The 22,425-nt window shown below is 31.5% G+C and overlaps 1 protein-coding gene across 1 annotated transcript; it reads right to left on the bottom strand.

Annotated features, from left to right (window-relative positions):
• Nucleotides 1-6,333: 6,333 nt before the first annotated feature.
• Nucleotides 6,334-10,040, bottom strand: LOC128039970 (uncharacterized protein At2g29880-like). The gene is made up of 3 exons (XM_052628917.1): nucleotides 9,675-10,040; nucleotides 9,019-9,600; nucleotides 6,334-6,378 (listed from the first exon to the last, which is right to left on the bottom strand). The coding sequence occupies exons 1-3, from the start codon at nucleotides 10,038-10,040 to the stop codon at nucleotides 6,334-6,336; spliced, it is 993 nt and encodes a 330-aa protein (XP_052484877.1).
• Nucleotides 10,041-22,425: the final 12,385 nt, after the last annotated feature.

Below are 22,425 nucleotides of genomic sequence, written 5' to 3'. Positions count from 1 at the left end.
ATTGAGTGGAGTTGCATGCAATCCTAGAAATAGGATGACATAAATCTATCAGATTAGTTTCAAATCTAATAGGGGAATTCATAGACCGAGTTAATATGAAAATAGGGGTTTTAATTAGAAAGAAATTTCAATTAATCAACCTAGAGTCAGTTGCTTTTATTCTTGAAGAGAGATATTAGCATAATTTAGGGATTTCTACGGATCAAGATATTAAGTGAAGACAGCATAATTTTGATTGATAATGATAGATGAAATCTAAGTGAATTTTTTCCTGGGTATTTTTTCGCTTCTTGGTTGTTTACTCGATTATTTTCATGTTTTGTTCTTTGTCGTGTTCATTGTTAATTAAGTTAGTTAAATTTAGTTTTTAATCAATCACTCGATTTTATCGGTTAAAATAGAAAGATAGTAATTACTAATACTTTTAGTCATTGTGTGAATGATATATTTGCTCACTTTAACTGTACTATTAATTGATATGTGAATTTGCCTTAGTCAGATTTTTAGTTAGTTTACGACTACAATCACATTGCGTCCTATGATATGCGTGATCTTTTGCCTCGAGATGATTCACTTCTTAAGAAATGTATTAACCCAATGGATGCATTAGCCACGTCTACTATCAAGTGGGCACAACAAGCTGTGAATGAATTTTTATGCATTCTTATTGCGACTTTAAAAGAAAATTTCATTACATATTCTAGGGAATATGTTTAGAAAAAAAATTCCCTATATTTTTTTGTTCATTTAACAATTAATAAAGTGTATAAGAACAAAGACAACAAAGAAAATTATTAGTGAGAAGAAGTGCCTAAAGTCGTTCACGATATGTTGTCTTAGAGCAATAGGCGATAGTGCTTTTTAAAGGTTCTTCACCTTCAGACAACCATATTAAGCATGTTAGATGGATAGTTGGATTAAAAATTTCCTTACTTCAAATCTACATGTTTTACAACGACAAAAGAAAATGACAAGTTATTTCCTAAAAGTAAACATGCAGTCAATCGAAGAACAATGACAAAGGTAAAAGTAAGATTTCTTTTACAATGAAACATGGAAAAGCATTTTGTGTGGCTTCATCCTTCCAATGCAGCTCTTTTCACCACTTTCCCTTCTCTTGAATTTTGATTATGTTTCTCTTTACACTGTCGTATTTGAAAATTTTAGGTATGAAAACAGTTTATTATTATAGTGAAAGTTTAAAAATTTTAAAAATCGAGCCGATTTGTGATATTTATAATAATAAATATTTTACTGAAAAGTAATTGTGTTTTTATGCGAGATAGATCCAAAACGTTCTCAGCTTTCAACCGACTAGTCTTCTTCATTATCCTCTTACCCTGAATTACATTGAGTGTGAAATCGAACAATAATAACCAAACAAAGAACCAAAAATGATTTATTATCTTCAGTAGAAAAGTAATTCTCTCAATAGAAACTAGTAGAAATTATTTAAACCGAAAAATAGAATTTATTCTAAGAAAATAAATTTTCACTACTTTCTGGCAGAATAACAAGATATGAAACTTATGCATAAAAACTTATGTAAATAGCTTTACTAGTGTCACCTATTTATAGGGAGAGATAAGAGAATCCTAGTTGAATAATTATAACACAAATAATATTTATTAATAGAAAAACATTCTCGTAATCTACCTTGAAGAGGGGAGCATACCCTAGATAGAAACACTAGGGTTGTTGTAACACCCCTAACCCGTCTTCGTAGCTGAATTAGGGTTACGAAGCATTACCGAACAATCAGAACAACATTTAACATCAAAACATCTTAATAAAATCATTTTACATTAATTAAATAAATATTATTAAAAACCTATCAAACATATGTAATTGGGCCTCAAATCAAGCCTTTGAGGCCCTAAAAATAGTTTAGAAGCAATTCGGGACTAATTTGAAACAAATCAGAAGATTTGGGGAAAAAGTTACAAATTTGAAAAAAGTGGTCTCACGACCATGTCCCAGCCCGTGTCTTAAACCGTGTAACTCACAAAGTTGGTTCACACGGTCATGTCGCAGTTCATGTGCCAAACCATGTAACTCTCTGACTTGTGACACACGATCGTGTCGCAGGTCGTGTGGTAGGCCATGTAACACACTGACTTAATAAACTGAAAATTAACAAAGTGACACACGACCGTGTAGCCAAGCCGTGCAACAGCCTGTGTCCCAGGTCGTGTGCTCCACAAATTGACCCTAAAATCAAGCCATTTCAAGGCCAAAACATACCTATTCAACCACTCCATTCATGCACACATTCAATAGACCTAAGCCTCATTCAAACACATCTAAACATGCCAATTCAATCAACCTATTTCATCTAACCAATATGCCATTCAAAGGCACCTAAAACAAGTTTAAAGTAATCAAATAAGTAAATTAAGTACATACATAACTCAAACCTATCATTCACTCTCAATTATCCACCAAATGACCAAATATAGATAAGCATTCATTTATAATACCATTTCAATAATGATAACTAAGCCTAGATTAAATATTATACTTGAAACACCTCAATTGCAAACCAATAAACCAACCATTTCAATAGTATAACCATCATGTAATAACATTTACATTAATATCCCAAAACAACTATATACAAACATTGATCTAAGTTAACACATCATTCACAAGCTTACAAGACAACATTCCTCACAAGTAACTTTCATTAGAAATTAACTAAAATCAAAAGTTCATCACTCAAAACATTGACATCCTAGGTACATGCCAAGACTCAAAAGTAAACATCATCAGCTTGAGTTCGGGATTGACATAGAATGCTGAGTTGCTAGTCAAAATAGGTACCTAACCTACACACAAGATAATGATTAAATACTAAATTTACTTCTTTATTCAGGAACTACTATTGTACCCTATAAACGTAACTATATAAAACACATCATTCTATATTCATTCAATTTTTTCAATCATTGAGTCCAACATGAACATACATAACCTCTTCATAATAACCTTCATTTACGGTATGAATTAATTTAATAATGGCACCCGGTGCCTAGTGGATAAACCCTAACACGATTTTACGCCCAGCACTAGTCAGATAACCAACAATAGATGTGCCCAGCACAAGTCGAATCAATCAACTGTGTCCTGTGCCCAATGTTAGTTAGTTAAACTAACAAATATAATGGTGTGTCCAAAACTAGTCAGATAAACTGACAGAAGTTATGCCCAGCGCTAGTTAGGTAAACCGACAAATAATTGTGCCCTACACTAGTTGGATGTACCAACAATGTGTTGCACGCAACGCTAGTCAGATAAACTAACAATTTCGGTTGCATAATTCCGCATTCCATCAATTCTTTATCAATCTTTAGCATTAATCAATTATGTTATATCCCATGATCGAATATCATACCATTCAATATAATTCCATAATATTTCATTCAAACAATTTAAATTCTAATCATTCATCGATTTCTTTCATAATTTAATCATTTGCATATATATATATATATAAATATAATTAAGATATCAAAGTACTAATTAAGTACTTAATTTAAATAAACGGAGTTCGATTTCAAAGACTACGAACTTACCGAATTTACGATAGTTTTCGATGAACGAGATGTATTAATCGGCAACTTTCTCCTTCCCTCAATTAACAACAGCTTTGCTCGTCTCTTAATCTAAATATGATAATATAATTCAATTAACTAATTCAAAACTACAATAATTCAATTTAGACAATCTATCATAAAGTCATACCTCCACATTTAATTCCTAATAATTGGTCAATACACAACTCAATCCTTGACATCAAAAATTATTTAATTTCATATATTAATTCAATTCAATACACATAATTCCTTATTTTCAATTTCGCTCATTTGTCCCTAAACATTTACACTCCATAAAATTTAATCCATAGAATTAAACAAGTCAATTCCACAATTAATACATAACCCCAACATTGTTGAATACTTAACCTTATTATACAGCCTATATATCCTTAGAGCTTGTTTGGTTTGGTGTATTGGCTATGCCAATACATCCCTAATCGGTGGGCCCCACCTAATACCTCTCTAATCCGCCGTTTGGTTCAGCGTATTGCTAATACGCGTGTATTCCGTTACTTTCCTAATCGGTGAAAAGCACCGATTTCTATTCCCCTTACGCTTGATTAGGTGACGCTTCAGCAAACCCTCCCTCTTTTACCCTCCCCCAATCCCCTTTGTTTCTCTTCTGTTTTCCACCTTCATCCGATTTGCTTCCTTGTTTCATTACTTCAACCATTACTTCTCCCAATCCTTACTTCAAAGTTCAAGCTTTCCTTTTCTTAATTAAAAAAATAAGCAGAAAGAAACCCTTTGGAGCTCTCTCCTTGTTTCCATCTCCGTATCTACGCCTAGTGTTCCATCAACTCATTTTATGTCCTTCTCCAAATAAACTTCCCTTTCTTTTTCTTTCTATTTGAACCCGAATGTTTCGTGCATTGGCTTCTGTTTTGCTTTGTTGCTTCTTCCTTGAAGCCTCTTTTTGGGTTCACTTTTCTTATGGGGACTTGACAACCTGCTCGGGATTGTTCCTATGACGGAAAGAGGCGATAAGATATCGATAACGGACTTTGGTGGTGTCGTGACGATGACGCTCAATACCATAGCCTTCCGGAAAGCTATATATCGGATTCAACATCCGAGAAGGAGAGGTGGCACGCTACTTTTGTGCCTTCAGAGTCTACTTAACAAGCAGTTTAATCTTACTAGTCATATGACACTTTATTTGGCTCGAGGTGCCGTTATCAAAGCCACTCAGGTAACTCAAGTCTCTTAACTACTGATTATTACTTGCTAGTATTATCAGAGTCTTCACTCAAGTTTGGATCTTACAGAATCTTTATTCCAACCCTTCCCTTCCTAATATTGCTAAAAAAATTGTTGTATTTTACTCAAACGTAAGGTTTAATTGTGAGGAAAATGGGAGTGAGTTGAATCTTAGAAATGAATTGATCATTGTCTTTCATCTATTATGAAGTGGATATATGTCTTTCATCTGAATTTGTATTGAAAATTACTAGGCAAATATTTCATTGCAGGGGAGCTGGACCTTGGTTGAGTTTCTTTATATTGACGATGTACCAATCCAAATGTCCTGGACCATTTTGTGTTTGCTTTAAAATGCAACAAATTAAATAGTGTCGTATGGTATTTTAGCACTAACAGTTAATGTCATCTAACCTTTGCACCAATTTGGATTGTTCATGACCCTTGTTAATTTTTTTAGAGAAAAGCAAAACCTACAATAAAGGGAAGGGTTCTCTTATTTGTTGGTTAAATTCTTTTCCAACTTTAATTTTACGTGATGTGGTGGAGTTAAGAGTCATGGTCTATTTGAGCTCAAAAGTTAACTTTTGGGGACTGAATGTATTGTTTTCAGTGATGTTTATTTTCTCTAATGTAGGTTATGTGTGATCTATTTTGAACTATAAAGAGTTAATCTCCAATTGAAAGGAAATTGCATAGTACCATTCGAATTTGATCATGTGAACTACGTTCGGTTTTATCACAAACATCTTATATCCATCTCATTTAAGGAAAGCTATTTGCTAATAATGTTGATTGAGACTGTATGTTATTTGTTGTAGCTCAAAGAACTAGATGTCTATCATCATCGGGTAATTCAAAGATTCCTACAATTGAAGATGCATTGAAGGTATGTTCAGGATGGTGTTTCATCTAAATACTATATTCTATTATTGGTAGTTTCTTCTATCAAAAGGTAAATGGTCAATATCGATTACGCTTCATCGAATATTCAGTTGATATCGACATCGATTCGGCAGTGATTCTAGATGCCAAGGTGGGGCCTCCATCATATGAAAAGGGCTTGCAAATGATATTCTTTCCATTGTGAGTTATTTTGCCTCTCTTCCCTTGTTTTGATTTCTTTTAAATTTTGATTTAGAAATGTGCTAATGAGGCATTAGGCAATACACTTATCTTCTAAAATTTCAGGTTGAGAAGATGCAATGTAAGAATTGCCTCATTTGGGCTAAAAGTGATAGTTTAGTAAGGGACATAATCAAGCTCTCATCGGATGTTGCGGTGAGAAGATAAGCATCCCGAGCTCCTTTGGATTTTCTCTATAAAAATAAACTAGTGTTGAAAGGGTAATTGTGATGTCTGTCGAATGACTATCTAATACAATATCAGTTAGATTGTGTAGTCTGCATTCTTTTTAAGGGGAATAAAAATTTTATGTCTGGATGAATTGCAAATTGTCACATGCTACCTGATAGTAATATTTGTGCTATAGAGGTGGCAATAGCTGATATGATTTGAACAATCAAAATCTGACTTACCAAGAAGTTAGACCAGTTGTTTCAAACCCAGGATTCCCAAGCTGCCATAACGAGACACAAAGAACTGTTTACCTTATGCAACATGTCCTTTAAATAGGAGGATAAACACGTTTAAGTAAAATCAAACCCATTCTCTTGCATTGGTAACTCCAAGTATCCTCTTTTAAGGTATCATATATTATTTGTTGTTCAGTAATTTTCAGAAACTTAAATTTAGATTTTAGCATGTTGTGATGTGTATTTAATTCCATCAAAGGATTACGTTTCATCACTTTCCTTTTATACAATGTCTAAAATTATCTGTAATTTTTACTGAACTCTTAAATAGCAAGATCAACACGCTTGAATTTATAATTCCCTGCATTAACAACTATACTGATATTAATCGAGTTAAGACCTATAATTGTTCTTTAACTCTTAATTCCATCAAAAGATTAGGCATCACCACTTTAACAATAACAATAAATAATGCTAGCATCTTGAACCCATTAATAACATTATAGAAGATTAAGTAAAATTCCCGATCATCCAACTCACCTGATCGTTTTCTTTAGTTTACCTTCTGTTGCCCGATTGGAATGGGTCAGAAGATTTCTTTCTCACCATTAAATATCAATGTTCAAACTTTTTGATGTTGTAAAACTATATAACATATGGATTATGATGTACAATTTCATTTTCATCTAACCTTTTCTTAATATAAGTTAATTATGTTTATGCAGAATATAATTCTCAAGTTATATATTGATTTTAGTAAATTCATATAAGAACATTTTATTATTAAGAATTTTATGAAATTATATATCACTATTAAATTATATTTAATATTAATTATTTTAAATTGTATAAATTCTTATAAGAAAATTTATTATCAAGAATTTTATGAAATTTAATATTAATTATTAAATTATATGTAATAATAATTATTTTAAATTTTATTAAATCATATATTTTAATTAAAATATATTTAATATTAACTATTTCAAATTTTCATTTATAGTATCATATATTATGATTTGAGTAAATTCATATAAGAATATTAATTATTAAGAATTTTATTAAATTATATATTTTAATTATAATATATTTAATAATAATTATGTTAATTTATATTTTACAGTATCATATATTATGATTTGAGTAAATTCATATAAGAATATTAATTATTAAGAATTTTATTAAATTATATATTTTAATTATCTTATTAAAATTTAAATAACAATAACAATAATAATTTACCAAAACAAATTTACGCTAATTATTAAAAATTTTATTAAATTATATATTTTAATTAAAATATATTTAATAATAATTATGTTTAAATATGATTAAAATATTTATTATTGATAATAATAATCTTATTAAAATTTAAATAACAATAACAATAATCATTTACCAAAACAAATTTATACTAAGGGTATTCTAGTCATTTTAGTTTTTTCCATTATGCTATTACACCTCTATTCCATTCAACCAAACACAAGATTACTATTACGCCTCTATTCCATGACATTCAACCAAATAGTTGATTTGCTATTACACATCTAATCCAATACACCTCTAATCCAATACAGCGAACCAAACGCACCCTTAGATTTATGACAAATCTTTCTCATAATACAAACTACTCAATTAAATCCCAAATTTCTAAATTTATAAAGTTTTACTCTATAAAATAACACAAAATCAACGTCAAGCACTCAAGGAAAACTCTTTCAAGTAGAAAGCTTCAAAAACATTATGGGTGCGTTTGGTTCGCTGTATTGGATTAGAGGTGTATTGGATTAGAGGTGTAATAGCTAATCCACTGTTTGGTTGAATGTAATGAAATAGAGGCGTAATAGTAATCTTGTGTTTGGTTGAATGGAATAGAGGTGTAAAAAGATAATGGAAAAACTAAAATGACTAGAATACCTTAGCATAAAATTATTTTGGTAAATGATTATTGTTATTGTTATTTAAATTTTAATAAGATTATTATTATCAAGAATAAATATTTTAATCATATTTAAACATAATTATAATTAAATATATTTTAATTAAAATATATAATTTAATTAACTTCTTATAATTAGCGTAAAATTGTTTTGGTAAATGATTATTGTTAATGTTATTTAAATTTTAATAAGATTATTATTATCGATAATAAATATTTTAATCATATTTAAACATAATTATTATTAAATATATTTTAATTAAAATATATAATTTAATAAAATTCTTATAATTAGCGAGAAATTTGTTATTGTTATTTAAATTTTAATAAGATTATTAATATCAATAATAAATAATTTAATCATATTTAAACATAATTATTATTAAATACATTATAATTTTGGTATATAATTTAATAAAATTCTTAATAATTCATATTCTTATATGAATTTACTCAAATCATAATCAAAATTTGAAATAATTAATATTAAATATATTTTAATTAAAATATATGATTTAATACAATTTAAAATAATTATTATTAAATATAATTTCATAAAATGTTCTTATGAATTTACTAAAATAAAAATATAACTTGAGAATTATTTTACGCATAAACATAATTAACTTATACTAAGAAAAGTTAGATGAAAATGAAATTGTACATCATAATCCATATGTTCTATAGTTTTACAACATCAAAAAGTTTGAACATTGATATTTAATGGTGAGAAAGAAATCTTGACCCATTCCAATCGGACAATGTAAGGTAAACTAAAGAAAACGATCATTTGATTTGGATGATCGGGAATTTTACTCAAAGCATCATACCGCTGATCGTCGGTTAAACCTTCAATTGACCATAAGGCTGAATATAAATTTGAAGCTTTCTCTTCCATATTCTCTTCTGACTTGTGCTGAACTACCACCTCGGAGGCAATACTTCTACTGATTTTATCGCCAACGGCCTGGATTTTTTCCCCCAACAAGGTGGCAGCCTCCTCAAATGAAGAATACACATCATCACGAGCATCAGATTTCTTCTTTCTCTTGTTTGAAGATGAGGAACCCCCTTGGTCTCTATCTCCTCGCGGATCCGTACCAGAAACATCCATGTCGTCTAAAGAGACGTCATCTTCGCAGTCATAGAATGTGTTTCTCTCTTCATTCATATCTGTAGTACGTTCATCCTCAGCATGTATTTCTTCAAGAACATCAGCAGCTGTTTGAGCGTCTTTCCCAGTCGCCCGATCTCTTGCGTATATGGCAGTAAACTGGTTGTAGTAAGGGAAAGAACGATGTCTGAACTGAGAGGCTTCTTTGTGACTCTAAAAAAAACGAGGAAATCATATTAGTTATAATTTTTGTAAAAAAACAAATAAATACTTGAAATACATTTTACCTTAACATAGGATTCCCAAACAGCATCTTCAGCAACAACGAGCTGCCTATGCTCGTCCCAACCAAAACCGCTGTTGTTTTGACCATTAAGCATGTCGTAGACGACTGACCATTCCCTTTTTAGGCACCTAATCCGAGATTCAATATTTGGTCTCGCCTTCAACATTGCTCTTGGTAAAGCCTTTTCTAGCATTTTCTCTAGCTCGTTCAAATAACCGGCTTTGAACCCGGTATCAGCATTAAATGTTCCTACATTGTGCAAATCCACCATGCAAGAAACCAAGGCTGCATCCTCTTCTGGAACCCATTTTCTTTTGCTTCCTCGAGAAGCTTGAGAAGAAGCACCCGTTGGTGGAACACTTGACATATTGTTCTTAAGAAAAAAAAACAAATTAACATTATTTACTATTTTGAATATCATGAATCAAAAGGTGAACAATTTATAATATTATATCGTTAGTTCAATACTAAATTTAAATTTATAACACATGCTGAATGAAAAGATAATTAAATTATAATTCAACAAAGTTTAGTACAATACAGAATTGTAATCAAAGACCACCAAAGTTTAATAAACTAGATACATAAAATAACATCAACAAATCAATTCAAACTCAAATTGTCCCTAAACCTAACTAATTTCTAGATGCTTGCCATTCATCGAACATTTGGTTGGCTAGTTCCATCCTCCAAGTAGCCCAAGCATCCGATGGATGAATATTTGTGATATTCGGTTCATCGTCATCCACCACATTAGTAGGTAATCCTTCTCCCACCTCCGCTTCAATAGGATCAATACTCATATAGGTTCGAATAAAATTATGGAGCAAACAACATGCAATAATAATTCTATTGTGCACCCTTACAGGATAAAACGATGGACTCCTAAGTATTCCCCATCTAAGTTTTAATAAGCCAAAGCATCTTTCAATGACATTACGTCTTTGAGGCATGTTTCATATTAAAAACTCTTGCGGAGAACTTGGCTGATAACCCTGACGCCACTCGTTCAGATGATATCGCTGTCCTCTAAATGGTGCAAGAAATCCCTCACAATTTGTGTATCCAGCATCAACTAGATAATAACAACCTATAAAATAAATTGGCTAAAAAAGGATTAATTCAGCAAACAAAGTTTGATCTTAATGAATAATTCAAATTCCTCTAACTATACACTGTACCATGAGGAACTTTTAGTCCATGTCTTCTACTAATGGCATCTCGAAGCACCCGTCCATCGACAACTGAACCTTCCCAACCAGGAAGAACATAAACAAATTGCATCTCAGGTGTACAAACACCTAGCATATTTGTTGCTATGTCACCTTTTCGGGTGCGATATCTAGGTTTATCAACTGTTGGCACCCTAATCTTGATGTGGGTTCCATCAAGAGCACCTAAGCAATTCTATATCACATGATATAAAACATTGAGTTAGAACACTATGATTAATCATATTAGTCAACTAAATATTGTACAAGCTATATATAAAACTCAGTCTAATACCTTAAACCATTTCCACCTTGTGTCAGAAGAATCGGTACAGAATCGGGTCCGGCTTTTAAATAAGACATCTTGTAGCGTATGATGACATTTAAAACACTATGAAATGCCCTGCTTACAGTTTCCCCGGACCTCCTAAAGTGATGCTTGATAACTCGATTTTTTAGGTGATGGGAGATGATATGTTAAAACATTGCTACTTGCTCATCAACAAGCATGAACCTTGACGACTTCAATCCCCCTATCAATTCTAACATCTCACATAGTTAAAAAAAGGCAGCTCTATTCATCCTAACTTGTTCAATACAAGTCTCGTCACTAGCATATACAAGCCTCTTCACATAATCCCGTTGTGCATAAAAATCTACGGTATAGGACCTAATCCTTGGTCTATAAGTATGTAGGCTAAGGCTGGCACCCATTCTAAATAAGAACCAAATCGCGATTCTACAGATTTCCAACCAAATTGTCAATGCAGCACCGATTCTTTTACGCCTCACACTTTGTACAATTAAGGGCAGACGAGCCATTACTGCACCATATTAAAATTAGAACTTGAGAGAATAACATCTATGTTCATATCTTTACGTATGACAACTAATATCCATATTACAACAAAAATTTAAAAAATTTAAAAAATTTAAAAATTTAGAAGAGTGGAGATGATGTTAGCATAATGGATGGGTGCAGAAGAAATTAAATAAGGGGAATGAATGGGTAATGTGAAGAAGATGTGACTTGAAGAGAGGAAAATAGAAGGAATCAAATTTCAAGAATGATTGGATTTGGTTGACAAACTTTTCTAACATTTCCAACATTTTTACATCACCACAAGATTTTGTCCCCAAATTTATGCTTTGCTTATCTCTCTTATTAATCTATGTTGGATTATATGTAAACACGTCCTTTTCAATCAAATCGCAATTTCAATTTCTTTAGTAAAACATCTATCCAATTTTATTATAAAAATTCAAATCAAAAAAATATCCTAAATGATGCATAAACTCGAACGACTTATTTCTAAAACGACATATTATACAAAAAAGAACATAAACAAATTTGGTGTCCTCTTAACTGTGATGCTTTTGAACCGAGAGGAGGTGGAAGCGACAAAATGAGTAAGCAACAGCCTAGCCGAAGCTACAACCCAATATTCCCTGGTCACAAAATTTAGATAAATAAACAACAAAAGTTGAAAACCACCTTCATTACCATAAAGTAAGCTGCATATTTAGGAAAAGGATCCATTCATCTGAAATCTTCTTATGTTTCACGCTAGTTTTATAGGCTACTCATGAACCACATGATAAAAGAATGCGAAAAATTCACCAAAATCATGCAAATAATCTCGAGAAAGATATAAAAATCAAATAATTTAATTGCAAAAAACTTACAAGTGACTCAAATGAATACAAGAGGCTCAGTGAATACAAGTGGCCGGAGGCGAAGCAAGCAAGGGAGGTTGGGACTGCACCATATTAAAATAAAAATACAATTTCAATAATAAAAATAGAAGAAGAAAAAGCGTAGAAATTGTAGCATTAATTACTTCTTCAACTATGTTTAGAAAAAATTATAAATAAGGACATACATTCTTAGTAAAAATACAATTTCGATATCCAGTTCAGATAGCAATATACACATGACTAATATTACGACCTCATTGTATGAACAAATTACTGAACCAGAACAACAGAAGCAAAATGCCGTATATACAGAGCAAAAGCCTGTTTCGAGTTTAGGCAAGGGTATTTTGCAAGTGTGTTTCTCTTTGTTCCTTTTATATTTAGTTTTGATTTTGGCCACGGGGACAATGCCCGATTCCCCACTATATCACGACTCATGAACCACATATATAGTGTTATATATATATATATATATATATATAACCTCACCAGCACCCAAATCCCCTCAAAAAGAATGAAACCCTTTTCTTGAATCTCATTTGCCTAACCCAAAAGTCAACAACCGTGGAAAATAGACATTGGTGATCATTCATAACAATTTTTTATATATATAGAAAGGTAAAATACATTAGCCACCCCCCTTTTTTTTTTCTTCTTTCTCTCCTATGTGATGCATGTTATTATGTTTTATGTGTGTCGCATTCTGCAGTCAATTTCTAATTCTTTACCCTCGTCTGTGATCTAGCAGCTGCTTACCTAGCCTTCCCCCTCCACCCTAGGGGAACTAACCCATTATCTTAAAAGTAATGAACCCCTTTTATTTTTTTCCTTTTAATTTTAGCCAAGCATTTTGGGATATTAATTGTTCTTATGTTCTTAGATACAATTTACTTATCCAGTTCAGCTAGCAATATACACATGACTAGAAAGCAAGAGGGCAAAGAAATTAAGTAAATTAACCTCAAAAAATGTACTCTTACAGGAATCGAAGCTTTTGAAGCTTGCCCAGAGTAGATGGAATGTGCCCGGTTAAAGTATTCCAAGATCCTCTGGGATTATACCAGATATGTTATTACTATAAAGCTCCCTGTCAAAAAAAAATGGTAATCTTTAGCAAAAGAAGTTCAATAGAAGCACATAAACCATGCATGTATCTATGAAAATGTAACCAAATCCAATGGAAAGATGACAACAGATGCAAACCATTGTGTAATGACAAAAGCATAGAACATCATTGTTTACAACTATTTCTCTGGTATACCGAATACCTCGACATTCAGTGGGTTTTGGTTACTAGGATGACAAAATCATGCTGGTGTTTTGTTTTTCCTTTATGTATGTCTCAATATTCTAACAATGAGAGGTAGCATGTAAGAAATGAGTTATCTATTTTGGGGTCAACCAAAATTAGACTAGGCCTACACTATCGACTTACAAATTCTGCAAAGCCGGAAGCTGTCCAAGCTGTGGAACCAAATGACCAGACAGATGACAACAAAATCAGTCGCTCGCAAAATAAAACCAATCAAATGCATATAAAATAACTTCAATTAACACCAACTGCTTTCTTTTACACAACAAATCAATAAGAACAACAGAAGAACACATGCAACCCCAAATCCCCCTTTAAAACGCTTCTTTTCCTTTGATTAATTAATGCTTTTAACAATTTAAACCCAAAATGAAACAACTTCCAATTCCCTGTTAGAACGAACCAACAAAGCCTATATACTTCAGTAAAATGAATGATGCAATATAAAACCAAAAGAGCTAAAAAACTCAGTAAATGAATGATATTAATTAGCATACAAGGAAAATGATCATAGTTTATATGAAGAAAAAATACCTGAAACTAGGTGCAAACTTCTGGGTCTGTTACCGAAAACAAAGAAAGAAAGGAGAAGAATTTGGGGCTTCTGGGTTAAAACTTCAGTATGTTACAGAAAACAAAGAAAGGAGATAAAGGCGAAGCAAGAAATTGGGGCTACTGGCCGAAGGCGAAGCAAGCAATGAAGGAGATAAAGGAGAGACAAACCCAGGAAACAGAGGGCAAATTAGGGCGTGAAACTAAAACGGATGTAAACTGAGGAGGAGCCAGGGATTAGAAATCGAGAATTTTCGGGGATTAGGGCCGTAACGTATTAGGGGTGTATTAGCCAATACATTGAACCAAACAACTGCTTAAGAGGGGCTTAAGTGGGGCCCACAGATTAGGGGTGTATTGGCTAATCCAATACACCCAACCAAACATAGTGTATGTGTATACTTTCTCAACTTTACTAATTTTACAAATTAACACCCGAACAAGATAGATTTCAACTCAACTAACACAAAAAACATAAAATTCATTAAGAAACAATTAAGATATCACTTACATGCAATGAGAAATTACAAAACCGAAGCTCCCTTAGCTATAACAATGGTGTTTTGGTTGGAATGAGAAAGAAAAATGAAGAAGATGATAGTGGCCTCATAATGTTTTATTATTCTTATTATTTTTACTTTATTTTAATGTAATTTTAGTCATAAACCCACTTAAAACAAACTTCAAAACCGGCCACTAATTTTAACATTGGCCAATTTACCAATTAAGTCCATCAACTCTCTAATTCCTCTCTACTTAGCACTATTAACTTTTGGAACTAACTTTTCAAGCTTTTGTAATTTAATCCTTTAACTAATTTACTACCCAAACGTCAATATAACTTAACAAAATTTTAATAAGAGCCTCATCAGACTTCATAAACATTAATTAAGTAATGAATTACTGACTCGCTTGCCAGAATTGGGGTCCCGAAATTATCGTTTTTGACACCACTAATAATGGGTCGTTACAGTTGTCGTCTCTCACATGTAAAATGAGAGGAATTGGGCTTCTCATGTAGTTGGTCCAATTATATGTGTTTCCTCGACTTTTGATCCAGCACTTTATAATTTCATCCAACTTATTATTTGTTTTCTATTTCCAAAATAAATATTAATTAATTAATTTAATTAACTAAAGTAGTTTCCCAATTAAATAAATTTCTCACTCCAATTCTAATTCTATTAAAGTCATGACAACTTTACCGTAAAAGAATCTATGAGGAAATATATTTAATTTCCATATTTAATTTATTCATAATTATTAATTATTTTATTTTTATTTTTGAACTTTAATTATTTAATTATAATTAATTAAATAATAATTTGAAAACCTTAAATCAATTCTCAAGTCATTTCTATACTTAGTGAGAAAACACATTCATTTGTGAATGCCATCATTTGGCTAACTTCATTATTTTTTTAATTTCTGTTCATTTGGTTCTACATGCAATTTATTTCTAGTTTCAGCAAGCTAGTAGAAGAACCGATTGGACAAATATAATTAGACTCAAATAATTCATAATTAAGTTTCAGCTTTTCACCTATTAATTATGAAATTATTTAGTCACAGAGTCATTCTACTATAGTATCATGATTGAGCTCTCCCTAGTTACATACCATTACGAAAGCTATTTAATCAGTGCTCGTCCAATGACATTATCATAAGTGTGTTACCCTAATAGGATATCCTTAATCTATTTGGGATAAATTTGTTCTTCCAATACGAGTCTATTTTATCTTATGGTAACCATTACATCTTCCTTCATGAAAAGTCAATTACTATCAAATAGTCATAAATTCATTTATCATAAAGACAACAACCCGTGGCCACATTTACTTTTCATCAACCATGTAATGCCAATGAGAGGATATCATTTACCCATTAGTTGGGCTATGAATTCCACTACTATGAATGATGCTACATATTGCAGAAGTCATGTACCAACGCATCAACTTTCGGTTCTTTATCTATTTGAACTCGGACTTTTACTTACATCAGAATATAGTCCATTATTAACTTAGGATTAAATATGTCACACTATGAACGTCACAAGTAAATAAATCCATAAACAAGTTTAGGATTTATTATACTTGAGTAATGTTCGATGTACTATTAGTCCAATCAATCACGTCTATGTTTCTATTTTCTGGGAGTCATCTGTTCTGATATTCAAGACAAAGCATCTCCACAATTGGACTTAATAGACATCATATTAGTCTTTCAATCAATTTGCTCATTTTAGATTAAAGTAAGGGCATGTTTAGGTTTATCTATTAATACAAGTTGTCTTTTCGTATTACGATTTAACCACATAATACTACTTAGTGCAGATATGAAGGAATTCCAAGATGTTTGTTGTAACCATCACAATCACACTTTGAAAGCCTTACATTTTTCTTTTGTAACACTATAGATCAAAATGATTGTTTATGCTTATGAATGTTAGGCTTCTTCTTGCATTATCAAAATCCTCTGTAAAACCAAAGCTCGAAAATCTTTTGTAAAATCAAATCTAAAAATGATGGCTATAAAATATTATATTATCTTATGAACAACAAATATCAACTAATGAAATTTTGTACATTGTACAATGATCCTTATATTGTTTAATGATCTCATATATTTATGTTGCTTTATAACATTCATTGTGTTTCTATAGCGTAATGATCGTTTACATATTTACAATGTATAATGATCCTTTTGTCTTCTTTCTCGCATTTGCTTCCTTTTGTAATCTCTTTTGTTCTAATTTAAAGTTATTTTAACAATATATAAAAATTAAATAAAACATTGATATCCTTGAAACAACTCAAAACCATCTATACTAGTATATATAAAAGAAAAAATAAGATGTTTATTAAGACATTTGAAAATGTACCATGAAAAAGACAAATCCAAAATGTGGAAAAAGTTTTTTTACAAAAATATAAATTAAATAACTTAGGAAGTTTCATTAGAGCCGGTCCTGGGGGCTGTTTCGAGGTGCAACTATCCAGGGCCTAAAGATAAAGAGGCCCAAAAATTATTTATTTCATTAAAAATAAAAGGGGCTCAAAGGATAAAAATATCTTTAAAATAATATTTATTTCATATAAAAAGATTCTTAAATTTTAATTGTTTGGTATAAATAATAGATTTTTAGTAAGGTAATTTTTCTATTCATGATAAGTGCTAAAAGGGGTAATTATTCTATTCATGATAAGTGCTAAAAGTAACATGTTTTAATCTCATTCTTAATACATTTTTGGGTGATTATTCGATGTTAGTGGTGAATTTTATGCTCCTAATCCTTTAAATTCATGTTTTTATACTTAGGAGAGAATTTGGCAGCAAAAGGAGCCAAAAAAATGAGTGAAAACTAGAAAATCGGAGCGAGTTACACGGACCACACGGGTTAGACCATTCCACACAACCGTGTGAGCCATACGGGCTGCCATAAAACCATGTGGCATGTCGTGTCGATTTCGCGAAATGCACTCCAAACAACGAAAAAATGTGATTTTCAAGGTTTTCGGGCATTTTAAGACCTATATATGACAAAAATAAAAAGATACGAGGGAGCCGTCATAGAATACTCAAGAAAACAACTCGAAAAACACCATTAAAGCCGATGATTTCCATCAAGATTGAAGATTCCCTTTTAATTTCTTTGGAGATTATTATGAATTTCTTTGTTTATTGTGATTATACTGTATTTTGGATGTTTTTATTTACAAGCATGAACTAATTTTCTAAATACCTACGAGATGAACCCTATAATGAATTATGTTTTTTGATTTTTATTTTACATAACAAATGCTTAAATCTTGTTCTCAATTATGTGTGCTTCATTATTGGTTTGATATTTCTAGATTATTGATCCATGTTTGATGTGTTTAAAACAGAGGAGGAATAGACCCTGTTTAAGAGTAGATCTAACGTAATTGAGTGGAGTTGCATGCAATCCTTGAAATAGGACAACATAAATCTACCGGATTAGAGTCAAATCTAATAGGGGAATCCATAGATTGAGTTAATGCGATAATAGGGGTTTTAATTAGAAATAAATTTCAATTAATCAACCTAGAGTCAGTTGCTCTTATTCTTGACGAGAGATATTAGCATAATTTAGGGTTTTCCACGGATCAAGATACTAAGTGAAGAAATTACGTAATTTAAATTGATAATGATAGATGAAATCTAGGTGAATTCTTTCCTGGGTATTGTTTCGCTTCTTGATTGTTTACTAGATTTTTTTTCTGATTTGTTCTTTTTCGTGTTCGTAGTTAATTTATTTATTTATTTTTAGTTATCAATCAATCACTCCAATTATTCAGTTAAATAATAGAAAGATGGTAATTACTAGTACTTTTAGTGTTCATAGGAACAATATCTTTACTCACTGTAGCTATACTATTAATTGATAAGTGCACTTGCCTTAGTCGGATTTTTAGTTGGTTTACGGCTGCATCAAGTTTTTGGCAAATATAAGGAAGTTAGACGACTTGTTAACTATAGAGCTCAATGAGGATTACTCAGTCATTCTCCAAAAGAAACTACCCAACAAGCTTAAAGATCTAGAGAGTTTTACTATTCCTTGTCTTATTGGTAGTTTAAATGTTGAAAAAGCTTTGGCTGATTTAGCAGCTAGTATAAATGTTATGCCTTATAAAATGTTCAAACAACTTGGTTTCGGGTAACCAAAATCCACTAGGATGAATATTCGATTAGCTGACAGATCAATTAGGTATCCTAGGAGTATTACTAAAGATGTATTTGTTAAAGTCGATAAATTTATATTCCATGTTGATTTTGTTATATTGGACATGAATGATGTTATTGAGGTACCCATAATCTTAGGTTGACCATTTTTAGCCACTGCCAAAATTGTTATTGATATGTGTAGTGGTGAACTTGTGCTGAGTGTAGGTGATGAATAAGTTACTCTTCAAGCACGCAATTTTGTTAGAGTTCCAAGGGAACGAGATGATACTTGTTATTCTATTAATGTTAGTAATCACGAGGCTCGACATTCTTTATAGTAATATACTAATGAATACATGATCGAACAATATTCGTCTCAAGGTGATAAACATCAAGGGATGAATGGAGAGCGAATGGTGCAACTCGATGAATTAGATGAATGACGGACAAAGGCTGATGAGAACCCAAGAACGGTCAAAGAAATAACTAAGCAACGCCATAGTGTGCATGTAAAAAGGACGACCCAATTCAAAGTCGGGGATAAAGTGCTACTAGACAAGTCAGATCCACAAATGTTCCCTTAGAAGCTTAAGTCAAGAAGGTCGAACCCATTTGTGGTACAAAACTTATTTCTATACAGAACCATTGAGGTAGCGCACCCTGATTATGGCATATTCAAGATAAACAGTCTTCACCTCAAACTTTATTTTGGTGGTAATATTGACAATGAGAGAGAGAAGCTTCGACTCTAAGATCTACCTTAAATGTTAGCTTGAAAAGGAAAGTCAAGCTTAGACTCTAAATAAGCGTTTCTCGAGAGGCAACCCAAATGTTTTTATTTTACTTATTTATTCATTCAATATCATGTTATTTTAAAAAAATTAGAAAAGAAAAGAAAAGAAAAGAAAATTGAAAAAAAAATGGTCCACATAGTCTAGGGTGATCCACAAGAGTGTGTCTCAAGTCGTCTGAACACTGGAGTTAACTTTTAAAAATTATTTTTTGACCTACACGGTCTGAGTGGAGGCACATGGCCAAGAGACATGGTCGTGTGAGACAAACGGCCATGTGGGACACACGGCCTGAACACACGAGTGTCCTAGGTCGTGTGGATACTCAGCTTATTTTTACCTTTTTTTTATCACACATCGTCTGAATGATTCCATGCAGTCTATCCACACGACCGTGTGACTCACATGGCCCTATACTTTGTTTTTCCTTTTTAAAGATGTTTTTTTCTTTTGTCGTTTTATTCTTTTGTTCCTCCCTACCCCTACCCGAAGCCTTATTTTTATTTTCTTTATTTATTTTTTTATTTTTTGGATTTATTCTTTTATTTTGTTTTATTTTATTTTATTATGCATTTTTTGTTATGTTTTTTCAATTGTTTTTTCTACTTTGTAGTCTTTTTATCTTATTTATTTTTTTCTATTTTCTTATTAGTTTGCTCGGAAATATGTACTTCATTTAGATTTGTCTATGATTCTAGTTTTCACTATTCTGACGAAATCATCCAAATTAGGGTAGTTTCAGTTTTCTCCCTCCTTTATGATATTGTGCTTATTTTGTGATTATATTTGTTTGTACATTGAGGGCAATGTACATCTTAAGTGTGAGGAGGATTTTATATGTTTATGCGATAAAATCTCTGAATTGTTGTTTGCGTTTAAGTAATTTTCTTGAACCTAACATTAAAGTTAATTTTTTTAATTTAGATTTTTTTATTGATTTTGTTTGGGTTTAATTTGTGGATTTTTGTGCATTTTTTTATTTATACTTTAAGACACGAAAGAGTCAAGCATGATAAGTCATTTTTCAGAAATTATTATTTTAGGCTATCTCCTCAAGCTAAAAAAATTATCTTAAAATTTTAAATTTCTAAATTTGACATCAAAACCATGATTTTTTGTGAGCTTTTGAGCCTATAGAGCATATATTTTCTGTGCTCATTTTATTTTTGGTTGTGAGTATGTCGACTTGATTTATTATTCTAGAACTTGCTTCGGTTATACATGTTGAGACCACATTATTGATTTGATATATTGAGATGATAAAAGCACTTAGGATTTAACACACCTAACCGTTAATCAGCTTACATGTTGTATTATCCCTTAATAAACCCCGTTGATCCTACCACATCTTTTCTTTTTTCTTCTAACCCATTAATGTTAACCCTTAACCCATATCTATGTTATAAATTATCCATTTTATTGACTCCCTTTTTGTCAAGATTTGATTTGGTTAGTTACCTGACTATGTTTCATTATTTGCATTGCTGAATTTTACTTTGTTCTCTAGAAAAACAAAAACAAAAAAGAAAGAAAATCAAGATACCAAAAAAGTATATTGAGTGTGAATCGTTAGTTTCATATTATGTTGAAAAACTCATTTTTATTCTTTATTTCTTGTTGATGTAAATTCTTTTACTTCAACAATTGATTTTTTTTTCTAGTATGGTAACTTATCAACTTGACTCTCGATTATAACAAACTTTTCTGACCATTTCCATACCATTAACCTAAGTCTCATTACAACCTTCTAAAGGCCTCTTGATTGGTGTTTCATATCACTCGTTTGACTGTTGAGTGCATATTACTTGAACCTTAAACACTTTGAGTGCTTTGAGTAAATCTTTAGTGAGGATGTTATTTCTTGTTAAGTTTGAATTTCAGGTAATTATTGAGATAAGGGAGATGCCAAATGTTTTTAAAACTTAAAATTATCTACTTGGATTGCTTGTGTTGTTTAGTGTAATTTTAGTGTGAATTTTCAATGCATGATTTTCTGTAGACTATCCTAAGACATTATCGATGGAAAAAATAAATTGAGAGAAGTTAACTTGATCGTGGGTTGAGGATTTTGCTTGAGGACAATCAAAGGATTAAGTGTGGGATATTTGATAAGTGCTAAAAGTAACATGCTTTAATCTCATTCTTATTAAGTTTTTGGGTGATTATTCGATGTTAATGGTGAATTTTATACTCCTAATCATTTAAATTCATGTTTTTATACTTATGAGAGCATTATGGAGAAAAATGAGCTGAACAATGAATGAAAATTGGAAAATCGGAGCGAGTTACAGGGGCCACACGGGCTGGACCATTCCACACGGCCTAGACACACAACCGTGTGAGTCACACGAGCTACCACATGACCATTTGGCAAGCCGTGTTGATTTTGTGAATTGCACTCCAAACAGCGGGAAAACGCGATTTTCAGGATTTTTCGGGTATTCTAAGACCTATTTATGACAAGAATAAGAAGATAGGAGGGAGTCGTCATAGAATACTCAA

Source organism: Gossypium raimondii, chromosome 3 (assembly GCF_025698545.1).
Source record: "Gossypium raimondii isolate GPD5lz chromosome 3, ASM2569854v1, whole genome shotgun sequence".
NCBI classification, from domain to species: domain Eukaryota; kingdom Viridiplantae; phylum Streptophyta; class Magnoliopsida; order Malvales; family Malvaceae; genus Gossypium; species Gossypium raimondii.
This window is presented reverse-complemented; position numbering and strand designations above follow the sequence as displayed.

Coding starts and splice junctions, on each gene's coding strand:
- LOC128039970 (XM_052628917.1), bottom strand. CDS start 10,040: ATGTCAAGTGTTCCACCAACGGGTGCTTCTTCTCAAGCTTCTCGAGGA. Junction 9,601..9,674: donor TTTGGGAATCCTATGTTAAG/GTAAAATGTATT, acceptor CGTTTTTTTTAG/AGTCACAAAGAAGCCTCTCA. Junction 6,379..9,018: donor ACATTGTCCGATTGGAATGG/GTCAAGATTTCT, acceptor TCGTTATGGCAG/CTTGGGAATCCTGGGTTTGA.